This window comes from Coffea arabica, chromosome 4e (genome assembly GCF_036785885.1).
Source record: "Coffea arabica cultivar ET-39 chromosome 4e, Coffea Arabica ET-39 HiFi, whole genome shotgun sequence".
In the NCBI taxonomy this organism is placed as follows: Eukaryota; Viridiplantae; Streptophyta; class Magnoliopsida; order Gentianales; family Rubiaceae; genus Coffea; species Coffea arabica.
In genome coordinates, this window is record NC_092317.1 from 6,653,789 (window position 1) to 6,677,051 (window position 23,263).

At 43.2% G+C, this 23,263-nt stretch overlaps 4 protein-coding genes and 1 pseudogene across 4 annotated transcripts; 3 read left to right on the forward strand and 2 right to left on the reverse strand.

Moving 5' to 3' along the window:
• The first annotated feature begins 917 nt into the window (after nt 1-917).
• LOC113740624 (tropinone reductase homolog At2g29260, chloroplastic-like) lies at nt 918-1,680 on the forward strand. The gene is made up of 3 exons (XM_027268169.1): nt 918-1,130; nt 1,312-1,471; nt 1,625-1,680. The coding sequence occupies exons 1-3, from the start codon at nt 918-920 to the stop codon at nt 1,678-1,680; spliced, it is 429 nt and encodes a 142-aa protein (XP_027123970.1).
• Nucleotides 1,681-2,757: 1,077 nt separating this feature from the next.
• Nucleotides 2,758-7,957, reverse strand: LOC113741333 (uncharacterized). The gene is made up of 2 exons (XM_027268848.2): nt 6,903-7,957; nt 2,758-3,741 (listed from the first exon to the last, which is right to left on the reverse strand). The coding sequence occupies exons 1-2, from the start codon at nt 7,730-7,732 to the stop codon at nt 2,973-2,975; spliced, it is 1,599 nt and encodes a 532-aa protein (XP_027124649.2). The 5' UTR covers nt 7,733-7,957; the 3' UTR covers nt 2,758-2,972.
• Nucleotides 4,675-5,883, forward strand: LOC113741332 (tropinone reductase homolog At5g06060-like). The gene has a single exon (XM_027268847.2). The coding sequence runs from the start codon at nt 4,875-4,877 to the stop codon at nt 5,670-5,672; it is 798 nt and encodes a 265-aa protein (XP_027124648.1). The 5' UTR covers nt 4,675-4,874; the 3' UTR covers nt 5,673-5,883.
• LOC140005432 (tropinone reductase homolog At5g06060-like) lies at nt 7,877-10,627 on the forward strand (annotated as a pseudogene).
• A 2,334-nt stretch (nt 10,628-12,961) lies between these two features.
• On the reverse strand, nt 12,962-14,226 carry LOC113741899 (tropinone reductase homolog At5g06060-like). The gene has a single exon (XM_027269558.2). The coding sequence runs from the start codon at nt 14,101-14,103 to the stop codon at nt 13,165-13,167; it is 939 nt and encodes a 312-aa protein (XP_027125359.1). The 5' UTR covers nt 14,104-14,226; the 3' UTR covers nt 12,962-13,164.
• Between the last annotated feature and the right edge of the window lie 9,037 nt (nt 14,227-23,263).

Here is a 23,263-nt window from a genome sequence, read left to right on the forward strand (position 1 = left end):
TAACAACAAAGGCGCGAGTTAACACGCAAAAAATGAAAAGAGTATGAATAGGAAGAAGTAAAAGAAGCATTTCCCTCTTGTTCTTTGGTTGATTAAAGTACTTGTAATAAAGCAAACATTTCTCATTGTTTCAACTAATTTCGGACATAATTTTTGAACTAAAAATTACTCCCACCAGCTTCAAATATTGTACTTGTGTCCAAAACATTATTGTTTTTCCAGAACTAGGTTATTTTGTTAATGACTAATCAGACATACATTTGAATCTTTTAAGTGCAAAATAGTTTAGGTTTACACTTTTATTTAGAGGATGGTAACTCTAAAATTGTCACAACTATCTTTAATTTTTAATTTAAGAAAAAATAAGGTAGTTTAATGCACACTAAAAATGTCAAAAGAAAAAAATCTTGCCATTACAAATGGCGACAATCCTGCATAAGATGAAAGTCTTCTAAATCATAGCCGGAATACTAAGAAAAGGAAATAAAAACAGGGATCTTAGGCCTGCCATGACGTACTTTTGCTTGTATTCAACATAGCTTAAAGGATCTTAGACCTGCATAAATCACGGTAATGTATTGTCGTTAATTATTATCATAGCTTTAAGGTTATTTTCAGCCTGCTTGATGTTCTAATTATCTTTGTTTTTCTTGTACACCAGTTGGAAAATATACTAATTCAAATGTTAGAGTGCAAATTCATAAACCAATTTGACTCTGTATACAGTATAGCACTTGCCCGATTACAGATGTTTACTAGTGTAGTTTCTGGCTACAAATACAGCGCAAAAATAGATAACAGTGTAAATTTCACAATACATCCATCAACCTTTCCCAATCCTCAGAATATGAGGCCCATTTTCTCTCCTTAGTAGTGTATCAGCAACATAACTAGACCTGCATAAATCCAGCTAATCCATGGGAAAGATTGGGAAAAGCAACTTGAGATGGTCTCTCAATGGAATGATAGCTCTTGTCACTGGTGGTACTCGCGGAATAGGCCGAGCAATTGTGGAGGAATTGGCTGCAATAGGTGCTACGGTCCACACTCGTTCAAGAGAGCAAAGGATACAACTAATCGAAAAGGTTGCTTCTATCTTTGATTCCAAGCTAAACATTCTTGTGAACAATGTTAGAACTCTTGTAGCCAAGACGGCTCTGGATTATACAGCTGATGATTAATGTTGTAACAGCTGATGATTAAGCTGAATATACTTGTAAATAATGTTGGAACATGGAAAGGCAAGCCCACTGTTGAACATGCCGCAGAAGATTACTCTATGTCCACCAATTTTGAATCCATTTTTCTCAGCTTTCTTATCCTCTTCTTAAAGCATCTGGGAATGGAAATGTCGTGTTCATTTCCTCAGTTGCAGATCTGTTGAGTGTTGAAAATTTATCTGTTTATGCAGCAACTAAAGCTGCAGTAAATCAACTCATAAAGAATTTGGCTTGTAAATGGGATAAAGACAGTATTGAGGTCAATTGCGTCGAGCCGTCGATCAATTGAACCTCACTAGCGGCACGTCCAATGAGATTGCTAGATGAGGCGACTTAAGAGAGCCAGCGAAAGTTTCATCCATGGTGGCTTTCCTTATGTCTCCCAGCTGCTTCTTACATCACAGGACAGGCTATAGCTGTGGATGAAGGAGTGACTGTTAATGGGTTTCAACCAATTTAAACAATTAATATTGACCATTTAACCTTCTTGTTGAATTAACACAAGAGAAACAGTTTTTTTATTCTTCTGCATTTAAAAGGCAACTTCTTTCTTTTATGTGTTTCTCTGTGTTACTCTCTGCACTCTCTAAAGCTAAAAGTCTTTTGTACTCAGTCTTTTATAGGAATCTATACCAGCGGCAACAAGAGAAAATTCTCTTCTGCAGTTCCATATTGGGAATTTGGAGATTAGCCCCTATATCTACCAATTTGCCTCTTACATTCTAAAAGTTCTTATGTGTTGTTCTCGTACATTATCTGCATTAACCTTCTTATTTTCTTAAGAAAAGCATTTAGCTTCTTGCTGATTTTAGAGTGTTTTGTATTTGTAGGTTTCTGTGTTTGGTTTACACCTTATTTATACACATTGACTCCCTTGTATTATCAACAAATTTTTCAATTACTTTTTTATCTCGCATACGTCACATCAAAAAAGTATTACAGTAATTTTAAAAAAATATACATCCCAAATAATATCTTGTCCAAACACACTTCTCATGTAAATGGATAACATGCGTGTTTGGATAATGGTTCTCTTGTTAGACAATATGGATAACACCAATGTTTGGATAATATTTCAAGTTATTATTTTGAGTATGGTATATGGATAATGGTTCTCTTGTACTTTTAGAACATTTCTTTCATTTCTTATTTTTTATTAATTTTTTGAGTATAGAAAGTTCAACTGCGGTCTATTCCTTCCACTATCCTTTTTCTTATCCACATAATCATTTCGATAAGACAATTGAAACGGACCCTAAACTCTCAAGTCTTAGTTTTGTTTGGATTAGTGAATCCACAAAACGCTAATCTTCTGTCATATCTTTGGTTTACCTCTTGAAGACGTAAAACAAGACGCACATGCTATATCCACATGGATCCAGACTTAGGACATACCGTATCCACACGTACCCAGATTTAGGACATACTATATCCACATGAACCCAAAAATAGATTAAAAGAAAAGAACCCAAGAGGCATAATAAATCACATGAATTCAAAAGGAGATTTGAAAAAAAAAAAATACTAAACAAATCAATGGGCAAATTTGCTGGAAATACTGGAATGTTTAAAATTACATGCATGTAGAATACAGTAGTAGTACACCAACTGACAATATGCAAGCCAATTCATAATATTTTACCATAGAAACCGAACTCATGCCATTCTTAATTTTACCTCTAAATGCTCCTAGATTAAACAATACTTCTTCCTGAACTACAGCATCAATGAGAAGTGGGAATGGTTCAATGATTAGTCCCACTGGACTCCGTTAACAGTCAGTCCTCCATCGACAGCTACAACCTGTCCGGTTATGTAGGAAGCGGCTGGAAGACAAAGGAAAGCTACCAGGGATGAAATTTCTTCTGGCTCTCCAACTCGATTCATTGGAATTCTTGATTTGAATTTCTTCCATTTTTCATCAGAATGAAGTACAGCTTGGCTTAATTGGGTCCTAATGAGCCCAGGGGCAACGGAATTTACGCGAATGTTATCTTTAGCCCATTCACAAGCCAAATTCTTGGTCAGCTGATTTATTGCGCCTTTTGTTGCTGCTTGAACAGACAAACCTTGTATACTTACCAAACCTGTAACAGAGGAAATGAAGACTATGTTCCCGATCCCAGAGGCTTTTAGGAGAGGATAAGCGAGTTGGGAAAAATGGAAACAAGATTCAAGATTTGTAGACATCATCATATCGTATTCTTCAGAGGTAAACTCTTCAGCTGGCTTGTCTTTGCATGTTCCAACGTTATTTACAAGGATATTGAGCTTCCCATTGAATATGGAAGAGACCTTTTCGATGAGCCGAATTCTTTGATCTCTTGAAGATGCATCACAGACTGAACCACTGACTTTGAATCCCATGGAGGACCACTCTTGCAAGCGTTCATTCAGGTCTGCTTCTTTTCTTGCACAGGTGTGGACTGTGGCACCGAGTTGAGCTAGCTCCACCACAGTTGCACGGCCAATTCCATGAGTTCCACCGGTAACTAGAGCTGTTGCTCCTGACAGGGACCATCTTCCACCGGTGGCTAGAGTTGTCGTTCCCGACGAAGACCATCCAGAGTTGTTTTCTCTCACCTTTGACATGGGTGGTTGTAGGCTGACAGTGGGGGTGATGAAACTCGAAGCGTCTCTTTTTTTTTTTTTTTTGGGTCAGACAATTTAGAGAGAGGTTAAACAAAAATAGTTTCAATCCTCCAGCATAGTTCAACCATGGGACCCAAGTTAGAGATGGTTTTCTGCTTCTTCTTCTTCTTCTTCTTTTCTATTTCCCTAGATATTGACTGGATTCTATATGAGATGGCTGAGGTTTCTTGATTTTTTGTTGATTTGTGTGTTTGTGGTGAGATGTTGGGTATTCATGGCGAAATGATACTTTTGAGCAGCAATTGGTGGTGGGTTTTATTTCCGTGGTTGTTGGCTGGTGCTTGGTGGTAGTTTGGCTCCAGAGATTAGCCGATCCCATTATGAAGCAAGAGAAAAAAAGAATTCATGCAGAAAAAGAAAATGGAAAGTATCTCATAGATACTTTGCAACCTAATTACCAAACAAGTGAAAAGGTGTAGGCAAAACCTATTACCATTGAGGAATTTTGATAGTCATTCCCATTGCCACTGTGGAATTCCAACCAAACGGATGGTTAGTTTTTCTTTTCATTTAATTTTCTTCTTTCAGATTTTACCATTAACCGCGAAGTTATTTTGAACATTCATTTTGATGGAAAAGGACATGAATTCTGTGCAGTCGCTATTGATTGGGAATCAGTAGTCGTATTACACTTCACTCCCAATGTACACCACAAGAAAATAAAAAGAACAAAATTTTCATGACATCAATCATGCATTGGCCCCAGGTCCATCAATTATTTGCCAACTACCTTTTTGTCCTCAATTACATCCCAATCATCCTCTGTTAGGACTTGGGATGGTTATCTTTGGGTTTCTTTTTTTCTTTTGATTGTACGGGAACAACTTTATTTGGAAGAGTGTATCGAAAATGAAAATTGGTTGAAGAATATGTTGTACAAACAAGGCAAAACAATTAAAGCTAGAAAAAGGTTGATTCAGATTATCCTTCCCAACCTTGAGTATTACTTTTGTCATAAAAAGAAAGAAAAATCGTGCTCGATCAATCAGCCCACAACCAGCCATGTCAAAATTGGAAGAAAACACTTCAAGATGGTCTCTGTCAGGAACGGCGGCTCTAGTCACCGGTGGAACTCGCGGAATTGGCCGTGCAATAGTGGAGGAGCTAGCTCAACTAGGCGCCATAGTCCACACTTTTGCAAGAAAAGAAGAGGAGCTGAATGAACGCTTGCGAGAGTGGTCCTCCAAGGGATTCAAAGTCACCGGTTCAGTCTGTGATGCATCTTCAAGAGAGCAAAGAACTCAGCTCATCGAAAAGGTGACTTCCATCTTCAGTGGAAAACTCAACATCCTTGTAAATAACGTTGGAACTAATAAAAGGAAGCCACCTGAAGAGTTTACTGCCGAAGAGTATGATATGGTGATGTCTACAAATCTTGAATCTTGTTTCCATTTTTCCCAACTGGCTTATCCTCTCTTAAAAGCCTCTGGGGTTGGAAGCATCGTCTTCATCTCTTCTATCGCAGGTTTCGTGAGTATACAAAATGCATCTGTCTATGCAGCAACAAAAGGTGGAATGAATCAACTCACCAAGAACTTGGCTTGCGAATGGGCTAAAGATAACATCCGGGTAAATTGCGTCGCGCCTGGGGTTATCAGCACCCCATTAGCCAAACCTGTGCTCAGTTCTGATGAAAAGCTGAAGAAAATAGAATCAAGGACTCCCATGAAGCGAGTTGGGGAACCAGAAGAAGTTTCGCCCCTGGTTGCTTTCCTTTGTCTCCCTGCTGCTTCCTACATAACCGGACAGGTTATAACTGTCGATGGAGGACTGACTGTCAATGGAATCTACTGGGACTAATCATTAAAAAACATTTGATCTTGTCATCGTTGCAATGTTTCTGCAAGATATTGGTTTGTATTGTTTCTTGATGCTGGCAATGTTTTTTTTTTTGGGTTGATTGTAAAATAAATTTTTTTTTTTTTTTTACTGGCAATGCTTTTTTAATTAATTCCACCTTGTAAATCAGTTTTATTACGCTACTTGTAACGTACATTTTTCTGCGTGAAAATTATCCAAAAAAAATGCTTTTTTTTTTCTTTTTTTCGGTGCAATAGGAATGTGTGAATTTCTATGGATAGAACGAATATGCATCTCCAGCTGAGAGACTGTTGTTCGGGCTACCTCAAGCTCAGCTCCAAGAAAAGCTTCAAATTTTGATAACGTTGGGTTGGGCTGAACTTTAGGCCTAAATATTATGTTCAATTTAAAAGTGGATTGAGTTGGATCAAAATAGGTTGAGCCCAATTAAAGCCCATTGCACTCTCGCCGTGTAAGGTAGAATTGCCTGATTTAATAAATTAATTCTAAACTAGCATTTAGCTCGAGTATTATTTTTTTTTCTTTAATTAGTTGTGAACCTGTGGAAGTATAAATAGTATAAATAAAAATATCAGCAATATTCTCACAGAGTCATTCATGTTAATTTTAAAACATTAACGTATTATAAATGTTTAACTAGCGAATAGATAGAAATTATAACCAAAATTAATTAGAAAAGAATTTGATCAAGTGTTGGTAAAACTCAAATATCGAAATGATACACCAATTCTTTCCAATCAGCCATGTCATCTAGAAGAGAGAAGATGGCTAATGAGACTTCATGCATTCACATATTTTTTTTAAAATTTTTTTGATAAATAAAACTACCTGTGATAATGTGATTGTATTTTTAGCATGAGATCTTGGATCCACTCTCAAGTTAAACCTGTCTACTTTCTCCAATTTTCCTCAAAAAATTTAAAAAAAAATGTCATTTATTGATAATATTCTCTTGATGAAAGTACACACAAATGTCGAGTTCAAATCAATTTGAGTCACATTACGAAGAATCAGATATATGCATGCAAGTTATTCTTCGTTCCAATCTCAGACCTAATATCCATACGTATGAAATTTCAGATACTCTTAAATTGCCTGTAACATTGACTGAGATGAAGAAAATGAAAAGATGATTCTATAAGTATTCCCTTCCCGCACTAACTAGCTTTGCCGTATTGCCGGGAAAGCTGATTCAATGATTAGTCCCACAGGACTCCATTAACAGTCAGTCCTCCATCGACAGCTATAACCTGTCCGGTTATGTAGGAAGCAGCTGGGAGACAAAGGAAAGCTATCAGGGATGAAATTTCTTCTGGCTTTCCATCTCGATTCATTGGAATTCTTGATTTGAATTTCTTCCATTTTTCATCAGAATTAAGTACAGCTTCGCTTAATTGGGTCCTAATGACCCCAGGGGCAACGCAATTTACGCGAATGTTATCTTTAGCCCATTCACAAGCCAAATTCTTGGTCAGCTGATTCATTGCGCCTTTTGTTGATGCATAAACAGATAAACCTTGTACACTTACCAAACCCCCAACAGAAGAAATGAAGACTATGTTCCCGATCCCAGAGGCTTTTAGGAGAGGATAAGCGAGTTGGGAAAAATGGAAACAAGATTCAAGATTTGTAGACATCATCGTATCGTATTCTTCAGAGGTAAACTCTTCAGCTGGCTTCGCTTTGCATGTTCCAACGTTATTTACAAGGATATTGAGCTTCCCATTGAATATGGAAGAGACCTTTTCGATGAGCCGAATTCTTTGATCTCTTGAAGATGCATCACAGACTGAACCACTGACTTTGAATCCCATGGAGGACCACTCTTGCAAGCGTTCATTCAGGTCTGCTTCTTTTCTTGCACAGGTGTGGACTGTGGCACCGAGTTGAGCTAGCTCCACCACAATTGCACGGCCAATTCCTTGAGTTCCACCGGTAACTAAAGCTGTTGCCCCTGACAGGGACCATCTTCCACCGGCGGCTAGAGTTGTCGTTCCCGACAAAGACCATCCAGAGTTGTTTTCTCTCACCTTTGACATGGGTGGTTGTAGGCTGACAGTGGGGGTGATGAATGAAACTGGGAGCGTCTTTTTTTTTTTTTTGGGTCAGACAATTTAGAGAGAGGTTAAACAAAAATAGTTTCAATCCTCCAGCATAGTTCAACTATGGGACCCAAGTTAGAGATGGGTGAGGTTTCTTGACTTTTGGTTCATTTCTGTGGTTGTGGTGAGATGTTGGGTTTTCATGGTGAATTGATATTTTTGAGTAGCAATTGGTGGTGACGGCAGTGAGTTTTCAGATTTGTACAAACTTGAAAAAAGAATAGTTTGTCGAATTTCAATTGAAATTTTGCTTTTACTAAAATTGGTGGAGATTATTTGAGATACACTTTTGAAGTTTTGGGGACTACAATTATGTTTCCTGATGTCATAGGCTACGGTTGTTGGCTGGTGCTTGCCTGCTTGGGGGTGGTTTGGCTCTAGAGATCAGCCGATCCTATTATGAAGCAACACAAAAAAAAAAAAAAAAAAAAAAATTATGAAGGGAAAAAAAAAAAAGGAAATCCGTTATAGTAATTAAAAGAAAACGGAAAATATCTCATAGATTACCATTGCAACCTAATTACCCAACAAGTGAAAAGTAGCCGCCAAAACCTATCAGCATTGAGGAAATTTTGATACTCGTTGCCATTGCCATTGTGGAATTCCCACGAAACGGATGGTTAGTTTTTCTTTTCATTTAATTTTCTTCTTTCGGATTTTACCATTTAAAAAAAGTTATTTTGAACGTTCTTTTAGATAAAAAATGACGTGAATTCTGTGGAGTCGATATTGATAAGCTCTCAGTAGTCGTATTAGACTTTACTTCCAATAACAAAATTTTCATGACAACAATCGTGCATTGGCCCCAGGTCCGTCAATTATTTGCCAACCACCCTTTTGGTCCTCAATTGAATGTCTGGGTTTTTTTTTTTTTTTTTTCCAAAGAACGTCTCGGTTTGAATAGTTATTTTTGGGAGTTTTTTTTCTTAAATGTACCGTAACAACTTTATTTGGAAGAGTGTATCGAAAATGAAAAAGGGTTGAGAATACGTTATACAAACAAGGCACAAACAAAGCTAGAAAAAGGTTGATTCAAATTATCGGAATTTGGAATTCCTATTTCGATTTCAAATTCTTTTTTAATATATATATATAATTTTTTATATATATGTAATATAACATTTATATTATAATAATAATAATTTTATATTCCCGAAACCGGAATTTACAGAATTTCGAATGGAATTCGGAACGAATTTGAAATCGAATTCGATCAAAAATTCTGATGCCAAAATTTCAAAAAATTTCGAATTACGAATTTCAATTTCGATTCACACCCCTAATCGGTTCAGTCTATGATGCATCTTCAAGAGAACAAAGAACTCAGCTCATTGAAAAGGTGACTTCCATTTTTAGAAAATAATATCAAGATCTTCAAACATGACTTACAAATCATGAATAAAGACAATTAAGACATACCTTGTGCCCTTGAATATGTTTCTACTTGGAATTATATGGTTTCAAGCCTTGATCTTCCCTCTCCTACTCTCTCTTATATTTGCTGTAGTGATCGGTAAATCTCACAAATTAATTGAGTGGAGAGAGGGATCAAGAACCTATTTATAAATACATAAGTGACCTATCTCATCATTGATCATTAATAAGACTCATTGGTTTTTTCTACTTGAATGAATCTTACGTACCATTAATCACTTGTTTCAAGGATATATATACATTCATTCATGTGAAGTTTCATAAATGTATGGATAAATTCAATTATCACTTAAGTTAGATTCATGACTTTGATCATTAAATCTTGTGACTTATTAATTAAGTACATGACTTATGGTCATGATGCCTTGATCCTATCCATACAAGTACTTAATTTGTTCTTTCATGTATGTGTACGTGGGATAATAGTACTTTATTACTTATATATTTAAGTGGTCATATGGGTCACAATAAGTAATTAATCTAACACCATTTTCATTAAAAAAAAAAATCAATATCCTTGTACATAAAGTTGGGACAACAAAAAGGAAGCCAGCCAAAGAGTTTACTACTGAAGAATATAACATGGTGATGTCTATAAACCTTGAATCTTGTTTCCACTTTTCCCAACTTGCTTATCCTAGCTTAAAAGCCTCTAAGGTCGGAAGCATCGTCTTCATGTCTTCTGTTGCAGGTTTTGTGAGTATACAAAATATATCTGTCTATGCAGCAACAAAAGGTGCAATGAATCAACTCACCAAGAATTTGGCTTGCGAATGGGCTAAAGATAACGTCCGGATAAACTGTGTTTCGCATTGGTTTTATCTATTGGGATTCAAGTGCAGAATACATAACTATTGAGACATCAAAAACACAATAATTTAATAACAAACAAACCACAATCACGAAAGATAAATAACACACAAGATTTAACGTGATTCGCCTCTATCATTAAGGTTACATCCACGGAGAGAAAATTCGTTCTTTATTGTGAGAGAAAAAATCCTATACAAAAACACAACTTAAACCCAAGTTCAACCATTATATATTATCTTTCATCTCTTAAGAACTCGATCTCTCTCCATGTACGAACTTATATGTCAACCCTTATATGTCACTTTATAGTATGCCAACTCAGACCTATTATAAATTACATTGCTTGACCCTGTTTAAAAGAAATCAAACCAATTTCCTAACATTATCGGTACCCTGTTAGCCAAACATGTTCTCAGTTCTAATGAAAAGCTGAAGAAAATAGAACCTATGAAGCGCGTGGGGGAAATAGAAGAAGTTTCATCCCTAGTTGCTTTCCTTTGTCTCCCTGCTGCTTCCTAGATAATCGGACAGGTTGTAACTGTCTATGGAAAGCTTTTTTTTATTTGCAATGCTTTTTTCCACTGATTCCACATTGTCGATTAATTTTATTGTATTGATTATAACGTACATTTTACTAGTTGGAAATAAATTTTAACTTACCCAAAAAATTGCTTTTTTCCAATTTTTTTTTTTTTGGTGCATTAGGAATGTGTGATTTTCTATGGATAGAGTGAAAATGCATCTCTAGCTGATTGGACCGTTGATCGGGCTACCCTTGAGCTCAACTCCAAGCAAAGCGTCCAAATTTATCTAACTTTGGGTTGGGCTGAAATTTGGGCTCAAATTAATGGCGCTTTGAGTTGGGATCAAGATAGGTTGAACCCAATTAAAGCCCAGTGCACTCTCATCGTTTAAGGTTTAACTACCTAATCTAATACAATTCAGTCTAAGCTAGCATTCAGCCCGAGCATGTTAGTTTTTTGCCCTTTAATTAGTTGTGAACTTGTAGAAGTATAAATAATATAAATGAAAAAATGAACAATATTCTTACACAGTCACTCATACTAATTTTAAAACATTAATGTAATATAAGTGTTTAATTAGCGATACTAATTTTTAAAGTTGGGTGTTTAATTATTTGTAAAAGTTTAAATTTTGTAAGTAAAGATTTGCACAATTCAGAGGATAATGTTTGAATTTTATTGTCGGCTCACATCCTCTATTTTGTATACTTATCCTGTACCTTTAAGACATACAGTAGAAAGGATCTTATTATAATGCAATAATATACATCAAATACTGTAGTGCATAATGACAAATTGATAGATGTTATTGAAAAATTAAAAATGTTACATTATTGACAATAAACCTAAAAATGCATATTCGTACTCGATCAAATACAAAAATTGCAATAATTAATTTTTCATAGAATGAATATTCTAAATTTTAAGACATTAATGAGTTTAGTAATGTAACAATTAAAATCACACTTCGTAAAATTAATCCATATTGATAAAACAAATTAGGCATAATTATTAAATATTGTTAGAAGAGAGAGAGAAACCTTAAGAAGAAATAATTTTAGTTTTATTGAATAGATAAAAGTTCTTAGAAGAGATAGAAATTATAACCAAAATTAATTAGAAAAGAATTTGATCAAGCGTTGGTAAAACTCAAATATCGAAATGATCCATCAATTCTTTTCAATCAGCCAAGTGACCTAGAAGAGAGAAGATGGCTAACGAGACTTAATGCATTCACATGTTTTTTAAAAAAAAAAATTGATAAATACAACTACCTATGATAATGTGATTGTATTTTTAGCATGAGATCTTGCATTACCACAGACAAATTATCAAATCTCTTCCATTCTGCTAGAAGATTAATGCAGCCGTTATGAGATGATTCTGTAAGTATTCCCTTCCCGCACTAATGAGGGATGCAGATTGCAGCATGGAAACCACGATGCGACCAAATGTTAATTTTTATTGTTTGGATTGAATTTTGAAAAGGAAAATGAAAGGATAGGGAGGAAAAAGCTCTAGTTATTTTGTTCAGTTATGATTTCCCCCCAAAAGTGGACGAAAATTGAGGGAAATGAAACTAAATTAATTAAAATTTTTTAAAAATAATTTTTTTCATATCTTTTCTAGTAAATTAACACTTAATCTTTTCCTTGTCTTTTTTTTTTTTCATTTTTTCAATCCAAAGAAAAATTCAGTATTTCATTTCTTTTCCTTTCACACTTAATCCAAACAAGATAGATGAAAATCACACTCCTCCACTCTCCTTTCGTTTCTTTTCCGTTAGTATCTTTTTCTTTCCTTTCCTTCAAACCATATGGTCTCTGAAAGTCTTATTTACAACTAATACAACCCATATCTTCAAAATGGTTGAGTAAGTTTTATTGTAGTAACCTTTATTTTCTCAAGAAAAGCATTTAGTTTCATCTTGGTTTTAGGGTGTTTTGTAGTTTTCTATATTTTCCACCTTTGAATATGGTATATGGATCTCATGTACTTTTAGAACATTTCTTTCATTTTTTAAATTTTTTGAGTGTAGAAAGTTCAACTGTATTCTCTTTCACGATCCTTTTTTTTGTCCACATAATCATTTCGATAGATACAATTGAAACGGACCCTAAACTCAAGAAATTTTATTTGGATTAGTGCAAAACGTTAATCTTCTGTCATATCTTTGGTTTTCTTGTTGAAGACGTAAAATAAACTGTCTATCCACACCTAGGAGAAAGGCAAAAGAAACTGTCTATCCACACATTTAGGACATGCTATGTCCACATGTATTCAAAAAGAGCTTGAAAAAAAAAACAATACGCATAATAAATCAGATGAATTCAAAAAGAGATTTGAAAAAAAAAAAACCAATACAAAATAATTCAGTAGGCAAATTAGCTGGAGATACTGGAATATTTGAAATTGCATGCATGTAGAATATAGTAGTAGTACACACTATACAGTGCTGAGTACACCAACCGACGATATGCAAGCCAATTCTTAATATATATTTTACCATAGAAACCATTAGTTTACCCCAAAATGCTTCTAGATTAAACAATACTTCTTCCTGAATAGCATCAATAAGAAGAAAGAATGGTTCAACGATTAGTCCCACTGGACTCCATTAACAGTCAGTCCTCCATCGACAGCTATAACCTGTCCGGTTACGTAGGAAGCAGCTGGGAGACAAACGAAAGCTACCAGGGATGAAATTTCTTCTGGCTCTCCAACTCGATTCATTGGAGTTCTTGATTTGAATTTCTTCCATTTTTCATCAGAATTGAGTACAGCTTCGCTTAATTGGGTCCTAATGACCCCAGGGGCAACGCAATTTACGCGAATGTTATCTTTAGCCCATTCACAAGCCAAATTCTTGGTCAGTTGATTCATTGCGCCCTTTGCTGCTGCATAAACAGATAAACCTTGTATACTTACCAAACCTGCAACAGAGGAAATGAAGACTATGTTTCCGATCCCAGAGGCCTTTAGGAGAGGATAAGCGAGTTGGGAAAAATGGAAACAAGATTCAAGATTTGTAGACATCATCATATCGTATTCTTCAGAGGTAAATTTTTCAGATGGCTTCCCTTTGCTTGTTCCAACGTTATTTACAAGGATGTTGAGTTTTCCACAGAAGATGGAAGTCACCTTTTCGATGAGCTGGGTTCTTTGCTCTCTTGAAGATGCATCACAGACTGAACCACTGACTTTGAATCCCATGGAGGACCACTCTTGCAAGCGTTCATTCAGGTCTGCTTCTTTTCTTGCACAAGTGTGGACTGTGGCACCGAGTTGGGCTAGCTCCACCACAATTGCACGGCCAATTCCATGAGTTCCACCGGTAACTAGAGCAGTTGCTCCCGACAGGGACCATCTTCCACCAGTGGCTAGAGTTGTCGTTCCCGACAAAGACCATCCAGAGTTGTTTTCTCCCACCGTTGACATGGATGGTTGTAGGCTGACAGTGGTGGAGATGAAACTAGGAGCGTCTCTTTTTTTCTTTTTTTTTTGGAGGGGGAGGGGTGTGGAGGAGGGTGTTAGCATAACATCTCAAATAAAATTGATCAGAGAATTTAGAGAGAGGTTAAACAAAAATAATTTCAATCCTCCAGCATAGGTCAAATATGGGACCCAAGTTAGCGATGGTTGCGTTTTCTTCTTCTTTTTTACTTCGCTAGTTATTGACTGGATTCTATATGATATTGCTGAGGTTTCTTGATTTTTGGTTCATATCTGTCGCTGTGAGATGTTGCGTATTCATTCATGGTGAATTGATATTTTTGAGGAGCAATGGCGGTGACGGTAGCGGGTTTTCAGATTTGTACAAACTTGAATTTCAATTGAAATTTTGCTTTTACTAAAATTGGTGGAGATGATTTGAAGCATTTGAGATACACTTCTGAAGTCACTTTTCGGGACTGCCGTGTTTCCTAATGTTACAGGCTATGGTTGTTGGCCGGTTCTTGGAGGCGGTTTGGCTCTAGAGATCAGCCGATCCTATCATGAAGCAAGGGAAAAAAATTGATAAAGAAAAAAAAGGAAATCCATTATAGTAATTGTAGTGGGGCCCACGAACACGTCGGCCTGGCCCATAAGCTCGGCTGGTAGGAGGTTCCCGGCCCAGCAGGTCGGCTTGGATGGGCCGCGCGGGCTGCAGAGCCCAAGCACGCCTTAACTAAGCTATGGAGCCCTAGGGAGAGTTATGCTCCCATAAGGACTCCCTGTTCTACTAGGAGACTACTACCTGTGACTCTATAAATACCATGCGTGGGGAAAACACAAGGTACGCTATTCACAGCACAAGCACTACTCTTTACTTACGAATCTTCTTCTGACTTGATCGTCGGAGTTGCCACAGGGGACCTAGCCTCGCAGCTCGCCTGTGTGCAGGTCAGACCGCTCAGCTCGCCCTCCACGCATCTGGCCAGGTCGGACCTTCTCCTCGGCAGTCGCATCAATTGGCGCCGTCTGTGGGAAACAAGTTACTTCTCTTCGCGAATCATGCCGAAAACTAGGTCTCAAAGGAACGCTGGTGGATCCAAAGGGATGGAGCGAAGCGGCCCCCAAAACTCTCATGAGGATCCGACACCTGAAGGAGCAGGGGCGGGGCCCTCACGGATCCCACCCGAACAGCTGGTGCAGACGGTGGCAGCAAACCTGCCCACCTTCGAGGCGATCATGGACTACCTCAAAGGGCAGTCGGGAGGTCATTCCGACAAGGAGCCTAAGGTACAGGGAGCCGACCTGTCAGGGTCCCGAACTGGGAGTCCCAATCACGGGGCCAAGCGGACGCATCGGGAACTCACACGTGAGCAGGTCGAGGTCGTAGAGCCATCTCACAAGAATTCCCGAACTGAACATCCGGAGCCCGTCCGGAGGCTCTCCCCCCGGAGGGAGCGACAACAGGTACGGGACGAGCTTGACCTAATCCTCGACCCGGAGGCGGAGAGGTACATTGCTTCCCCCTTTGTGCTTGACATCGAGGAATACCAACTGCCCGCGAATTTCAAAATTCCAACCATGAAACCTTACGATGCCACCACGGATCCGGAAGACCACCTGTTCGTATTCATGACGCAGATGCGCTTACAAACGGCCGCGGATGCGGTCAGGTGCAAGACCTTCCCGATGTTCCTAGAAGGAAGGGCTCGGCAGTGGTTTCAGGGGCTTCCCCCCAGATCGATCAGCTCTTTCACCCAGCTCGCGCGAGCATTCTCGGCACAGTTCGTTTCCTCACGAGCCTTCTCTAAAAGCACCGCTCACCTTATGACCATCCAACAAAAGGTCGAGGAATCACTGCGTGAATACATGGTGCGGTTCAATAACGAATCCCTCCAGGTCCGTGACCGAGACGACAAGGTGGTCATGGCTGCCTTCATTAACGGGCTACGGAAGCAGAAGTTATACACCGAGCTCGTGGAGAGACCGCCCAAGTCAGTTCGGGAGATGCTGGATCGAGCTCATGAGAAGGCCAATGCTGAAGAGGCTAACCGCTTGAAGAGCGCTCAGGAGAGGCAGAGGGACGACAAGCGCCGAAGAATAACCGACCAAGGAGACGTTCGACGTGACCAAGGGCGGAAGCCTACCTATGACCACCCGCTTAGAGGCCGACCCCTAGGGGGGGACAAGCCTTGGACTTCCTTCACGGCTTCCCGAGCTCGGGTCCTCGCGGTGATGGAGCAAGAGGGACTTTCCCGACCTCCCCGGCCCTTGGCCGGGGATAGAAACAGGAGAGATCAGGACCTGTACTGTGCGTACCACAGGGATGTGGGGCACGACACTGAAGACTGCCGCCACCTTAAGAAGGAAATTGAAAAGCTGATCCGGAGGGGTCATCTTGGCCAGTTCGTCCGCGAGGGGCGAACTGATCAGAAGCAGGGAGGATTCAAACGAGATCGGGCGTCCAGCTCGCACGACCGACCTCGGGGTCCTCGGGAGCGGACTCCGGTACGTGGGGTGCCGAATCTGGCGGGAGTAATCAACACTATTGCAGGGGGACCTGCTGGAGGGGATAGCCATTCGGCTCGGCGAAATAACAGACCTCCCCCCAGTGGGGAGAGCTCAAACAAGCGCTTAAAGATGTACGAGGAGATCGTCTATGGGCCGGAGGATGCGGTACCCTTAGCTTCCAATAACCACGAGGCAATAGTGATAGAAGTCGTCACGTGTAACTATAAGGTAAAAAAGGTGTACATTGACAATGGGAGCGCCATCGATGTGTTGTACTACAAGGCCTTCAGAGAACTGCAGCTGGAAGATAAGCAGCTCATCCCAGTTCGTACTCCCTTGATAGGTTTTGCAGGTCCGCCGGTAAGGCCTGAGGGAATGATAACCCTCCAGGTCACTATAGGGAAGTCACCGAGGTGCCGAACTGTTTCGATGAATTTCGCGGTGGTAAAGGAGCCGTCCTCCTACAACATGATATTGGGACGTCCAACCCTAAACGCACTCCGAGCTGTCTGTTCGACCTTACACCTTAGCATGAAATTTCCCACTCCCGAGGGAGTGGCCGAGGTGCAGGGGGACCCGGAGGTAGCTCGGGCCTGCTATATTGCAACCCTTAAGGGTAAGGAGAAACTAGTAGCCCAGACAGCCTATCTGGAACCATGGGAACCTGCGGAAAAAGAGGAGAGGCTGGAGACAGACGAGAGTCTGGTTGAATTGCCCGTCTGTCCTGAACGACCTGATCGTGTGGTCAGGGCAGGATCCGGCCTGAGCGAGCTAACGCGGAGAGCCCTGGAGTTTCTTCTGGAGGAATATGCCGAGATCTTTGCCTGGAATGCCGACGACATGCCCGGAGTTCCTCTCGAACTGGCGGTTCACAAGCTGCATGTGGACCCCAGCGTCCGACCAGTAAAACAAAAGAAGAGAAACTTCGCGCCTGAGCGCAACGAGGTCGTCAAGGAGGAGGTAGGCAAGCTGCTGGAAGCCAAGATTGTGAAAGAAATCTACTATCCGACCTGGCTGGCCAATCCCGTGCTGGTCAAAAAGGAGGACAGGGCTTGACGGATGTGCGTGGACTTCACCGACCTGAATAAGGCTTGTCCGAAGGATTGCTACCCTCTCCCTCGCATCGACCAGCTGGTCGACTCAACAACTGGGTACGAGATCTTCTGCTTTCTGGATGCTTTCAAAGGGTATCACCAGATAGCTCTGGATGAGGAGGACCAAGAGAAGACTGTCTTCATCACCGAATACGGTACGTATTGTTATACCACCATGCCATTTGGCTTGAAAAATGCAGGCGCGACCTATCAGCGGCTGGTCAACAAGCTGTTCAAAAACCAGATCGGCCGAAACATGGAGGTATACGTGGATGACATGCTGGTGAAAAGCCAAACTCCGGAGCAGTTCATCGACGACCTCAGGGAGATCTTTGACGTCCTACGGAGCTCGCGGATGCGACTAAATCCCAAGAAGTGCACTTTCGGGGTCAGATCGGGCAAGTTCCTTGGGTACATGATATCAAAAGACGGAGTAAGAGCTAATCCCGACAAGGTGAAAGCTATCATGGACATGGCTCCTCCCCGAAGCATAAAAGAGGTTCAACGGCTAGCTGGCAGGATGGCGGCCTTGAACAGATTCTTGTCGAAATCTGCAGTTCGGGGTTCCCCCTTCTTCAAGGCCCTGCGGAGAGGTCCCCAGTTTGAGTGGACCCCTGAGTGTCAGCGAGCGTTTGACGAGCTAAAGGCCCACATCGCGCGGTTGCCAGCCTTGACCTCTCCCACACATGGGGAGATCTTATTTATCTATCTAGCAGTGGGGGAGGAGGCAGTCAGTGCGGTGCTACTTCGGGAAGAAGGAAAAATCCAGAAGCCTGTGTATTATGTCAGCCGAGCTCTGCAGGGTGCGGAGCCAAGGTACACCTCGATTGAGCGGTACGTTTTAGCGTTAGTCCACGCGGCCCGGAAGCTCAGGTCGTATTTTCAAGTTCACCCCGTGGTGGTTATGACCGACCAGCCACTCAAACAGATTCTTTCCAGACCGGACGCGTCAGGTATAATGGTGAGGTGGGCTGTGGAGTTGTCCGAGCACGACCTCCGCTACCAACCTCGCACGGCCATTAAGGCCCAAGCATTGGCAGATTTCATAGCCGAAGGGGTCTCCTTCGGACAACAGGAGTCACGGGTCGAGCGGACCAGAGACACAGTCAAGGCCAAGCAGTCCGGAGAAGCAGTCGAGGCCGCGCAGACCTCCCGGTCCCAAACAACCCAAGGCGCAGCAGAGGCCAGGCAGGCCAAAGAAGCTGTCCAGGTCAAGCAAGCCACCAGGACTTCCAAAGCCGAGCAGACCATAAAGGCAGTCGAGGCCGAGCAAGCTAAAGGACATGTCAAGGTCGGACAGGTCACAAAGGAAGTTCAGGCCGGACAGATCGGAGACGCAGCGGAGGCTGAACCGGCCGAAGAGACTGCCGAGATCGAACAGGCCACCGGCAAAATTGATCAGACCATTCCAGTCTGGACGCTGTTCGTGGATGGGTCGTCGAGCAAGGAAGGATGCGGAGCAGGGCTTCTCCTGACCAGCCCTCTGGGGGACGAGTTGGCCTACGCCCTGAGGTTTGATTTTAGGGCCTCCAACAACGAATCCGAATATGAGGCCCTGGTAGCAGGGATGGTGATAGCTCGGAAGCTGGGGGCCGAGTCGATAGAAGTCTACAGCGACTCGCAATTGATAGTCAATCAGGTAGGGGGAAGTTATGAAGTTAAGGAGGAGCCCCTAAGAAGGTACGTCGCCAAAGTGCACGAGCTGAGGGCTCAGTTTCAGCTGTTCACACTCAAACAGGTCCCACGAAGCCAAAATAAAAGGGCAGACGCCCTGTCCAAGTTAGCTTCCACCTCGGTCGGTACGTTGAACAAAGAAATCCTGGTGGAAGTCGTCAGAAATCGGGCATATGACCAGGTGGACTCGGCTGTTATTCAGGTAGTGAGCTCATGGATGGATCCCATCGTACGATATTTAGCTAGTGGAGAACTCCCTCAAGACCGGGTGGAGGCGCGGAGGGTCCTCCTCAGGTCGCGGGGATACGAGCTCTCAAATGGGGTACTCTACAAGAAATCCTACCTGCGCCCGTGGCTGAGGTGCATCACTCCGGAAGAGGGAAACTACATCCTGCGTGAGCTGCACGAGGGCATCTGTGGAAACCACGTCGGCCCGAGGGTTTTGGCCAAGAAAGGAATGCTGTCTGGTTATTACTGGCCAACCATGTTCTTGGATTCAACCGAACTGGTAACTCGGTGCAAGTCCTGCCAGCTGCATGCGCCGATCCATCACGCCCCGACTCAGGAGATGATCCCTCTCCAGAGCCCTTGGCCTTTTTTCCAGTGGGGAATCGACCTGTTGGGTCCGTTTCCCCGAGCTCCGGGGGGTTATGAGCATGTAGTGGTGGCTGTAGACTATTTCACCAAATGGGTGGAGGCCGAGCCCCTTACCACCATTAGCAGCAGGTCGGTGCAGAAGTTCTTCTGGAAAAACATCGTCTGCCGATTCGGTATACCCCATGTCTTGATCTCAGACAACGGACGTCAGTTCGCCGACGTTGCTTTTCAAGGCTGGTGCACGGAGCTCGGGATCCGGCAGCATTTCACATCGGTAGGCCACCCTCAGGCCAATGGCCAGGTCGAGAACGTCAACAGGACCATCCTGCATGGTTTGAAGACACGGATGGAGTTCGCCCGAACTGGGTGGTTGGACGAGCTGCCGACCATACTGTGGGCTTACCCAACCACTCCCCGAACTGCTACCCAGGAGACTCCTTTTGTTCTAACCTACGGAGCCGAGGCGGTGATCCCTGCGGAGATAGGAGTTCCCTCGGGCAGGGTTCAGAATTTCGTAGCTCGGGACAATGAGGAAGAACTACGTCTTAATTTGGACCTGCTGGAAGCAAGGAGAGAAGAGGCGGCTATACGGATGGCTAAGTACAAAGGGCAGGTCGCGCGACACTACAATGCTAGGGTAAGGCCTCTGACCTTCAAGCCAGGAGACCTGGTATTGAGAAAGAATAGCGTGAGTCGGCTTCAGGGCGCGGGCAAACTAGATCCAAATTGGGAAGGCCCCTATGTGGTGAGAGAGGCAGATCGAGCTGGGTACTGCAAGTTAACCCACCTCGGGGGGGAAGAAGTCCCGCGTACCTGGCACAATTCCAACTTGAGAATTTTTCGTTAAAGCTTGCGCGTGTTAGAACATCTCAAGGTCGAGACCTTTTATTTATGTCAATGTGTTCGTTCATTTTGTTTTAGAGTGTAGTTCATTTTGTTTGGGGCCGTGGAGCATGTAGTTCATTTATATTAGCACAGGGCCGAACTGATGTAGCTATTTGACAAGAAATTTGGCAAATACGACTAAGTATGAAGCAAAGGAAAGGCTTTTCATTAAATTCAGTAAAACTGTACAAGGGGCTGAGCTCGTGCTAACAGAATTAAGCATAGAAAGGGCCGAGCTCCCACAAAACGAACTGCCTACTAACAGTTCGGACTTCAAGACCCTACTCTAGTTCTCGCCTTCTTCTTCCTCTTGCTCGGATTCAGGGGTAGTCACCGGCAGCAAAGGATCGGCAACCAGGTCGACCAGCTTCCGCCCATGCGTGTAGCCCTCCACCAGGCGGTCGAGCTGCTCCACGGCCAGGGGGTTGTAGCTGGAAAACTTGCTCAGATCGAACCCGGGCAGATCTAGCCCCTGCACTTCCTTTAGGGCCAGGGAATACCCATGTTGCAGAACAGGGGTATTCAGAATAGCCAGGTCGCCCCTAAAGCCGTCCGACCTGAGGAAGGCCCGCACGCCTTCCTGGCCTCCTTCAGCTCTGGCCGCCTCCGCCCGAGCAGTCAGCTCAGCTACCTTCTGCTGCTCCTCTTTCAGCTGTGAGGTTAGATCGGCGTTCTTCTTCAGTTCTAGCTCGAAGTTTGTGTGGACTTGCGCGAGCTGCTTTTTCAGGCCTTCAGCTTCGGCCACAGCTGCTGCGTTCTGGCTGAGCAACTTCTCGTTGGCCGCCTTCGTTTCAGTCAGCAGGGGGAGCAGGCCCTCGTAACGCTTGGCCAGTTCGGGCCCGACCACGTTCATCTGTCAGGACAAGTGTGGAGGCGTCAAAACCATGACAAGAGTAACCTCCTACCTATAGCAAAGAAGTGGGAGAATACCGACCTGTGCTGCTCCCGTGTAATAGTAATTGAGGAGATCGGACGAATCCATGGTCTTGACTAGGTTGAAGTCGCGTGGAAGGATGGCGCCCTGGATAAGCTCCCGAGCTGCGTCTGGGAACTGAGCTCGGTCGTTTATGGATAGCTTCCACTGGGGGCAGAAGTGCATAGGGTGTTGGTGCGTCGTCAGCTGCGTCTGGGGGTCGAAGAGCAGGGAGCTTTGGCGTTGCCACAGGTTTGGAGGAGCTTCAGCGCGGGCTTGCTCTTCGGCGGTGTTCACGCCGTAGTGGCCGCTTTGGGCGGGCTCGGGTGTTGGCCTCTCCTCCCGAGCTGGGGACGAGGGCGTTTCCACCCTGGCTCTCTTAGCAGTGGTCTTCTTTTTCTTTTTCTTCCCAGCCTCAACCGCCTTGGAGGATTGGGCGGGAGCTGGCTGAGGTACGGGAGCAGGCACCGAGCTGGCTGGGATGGCCGACGGAGTCTGAGTAGCGGCGCCCGGGTTGCTGCTACCGCCAATGGATAGAAGTGAGGAAAACCGCTTCACTGCACAAACAGAAGGCCAAGAGGTCAGCGGTTCAAAAAAAAAATAAAATAAAATAATATAATAATGATGATGGAAGGGCAGGATAGTTACAGGCGTCCAGCTCGTCTGTCGAGAGTGGCCTATCCTCTAAGGAAGGATCCGAGGAGCTAGCTCGGATCAGCCCCGCCGCCCAAAGCTGGCCATTGCTGAACTCCTTCACGTCCAGCTTCGTGTCCGAGCTGAGTAGGCGGCTCAGCTCGGACACGGGGAGCGGGGACGGAATGGGATCTGAGACTTGAGTCTCTGCTCTCCAGGTAAGGGGAGGAAAACCTAGGTTCTTCACGAAGAAGAACTGAGGCTTCCAGTCCTTGATGGAGGAAGGTGTCCCCGTAAACACCTCGCGGGTGGGGGTTTTCGTTCCACTTCGTCGGGCGAAGTAGAACCACCCAGGCACCTTCCCGCTGACCTTCATCTGGAAGAAGGCTCGAAATAGGTCAAGAGAAAAAGGGATTTCGAGTGCTCGGCAGAGGATGAAAAAGCCTATGATAGAGCGAACAGCGTTGGGGATGACCTGGGTTATGCGAATACCCCAGAAGGTAAGAATGAAGAAGAGGAAGTTGGGGATGGGCAGACGGAGGCCAGCCATCAGCTGGTCCCTGTAGATCGCCACGAAACCAGGGGGAGGTCGGCTGGCGACCTCCCCTGGACGGGCGGCCCTGGGCTCGAACTGGGCCGGAATTTCGTATTTTTCCGCCAGCTCGTCAACATCTTTTTGAGCCAGGGCTGGGGGAATAGTGTCGACCTCTCCAAAGTCGCCCCTCAGCCCCCCTGAGGTCCCTGCTGCCATCTGATCCGGAGCAGCCTGTTCGGCTGCTCCTACTATAGGCTGGGCAGGTCGCTCAGCTGGGCTCATTACTCTAACTGGGGACAGGTTAGGCGAGGCTACTGGTCTCGGTCCAAATGAAATAGAAGGAGAAGAGCTAAAGGAATCGGAAGAGCTGCTATCTAAGAGTATGGGGCTGGCTGCTCTGTGCCTATGGGCTGAACTGGTAAC

Bases quoted from the DNA above. Each gene is read 5' to 3' on its own strand.
- LOC113741899 (XM_027269558.2), bottom strand. From the start codon at position 14,103: ATGCTAACACCCTCCTCCACACCCCTCCCCCTCCAAAAAAAAAAGAAA.
- LOC113741333 (XM_027268848.2), bottom strand. From the start codon at position 7,732: ATGTCAAAGGTGAGAGAAAACAACTCTGGATGGTCTTTGTCGGGAACG. The intron at 3,742-6,902 runs GTGGGACTAATC...CACCGGTGGAAG, and splicing joins CTGACTGTTAATGGAGTCCT to ATGGTCCCTGTCAGGAGCAA.
- LOC113741332 (XM_027268847.2), top strand. From the start codon at position 4,875: ATGTCAAAATTGGAAGAAAACACTTCAAGATGGTCTCTGTCAGGAACG.
- LOC113740624 (XM_027268169.1), top strand. From the start codon at position 918: ATGGGAAAGATTGGGAAAAGCAACTTGAGATGGTCTCTCAATGGAATG. The intron at 1,131-1,311 runs GTTAGAACTCTT...CATTTTTCTCAG, and splicing joins TAAACATTCTTGTGAACAAT to CTTTCTTATCCTCTTCTTAA. The intron at 1,472-1,624 runs GTATTGAGGTCA...CTTACATCACAG, and splicing joins TTGTAAATGGGATAAAGACA to GACAGGCTATAGCTGTGGAT.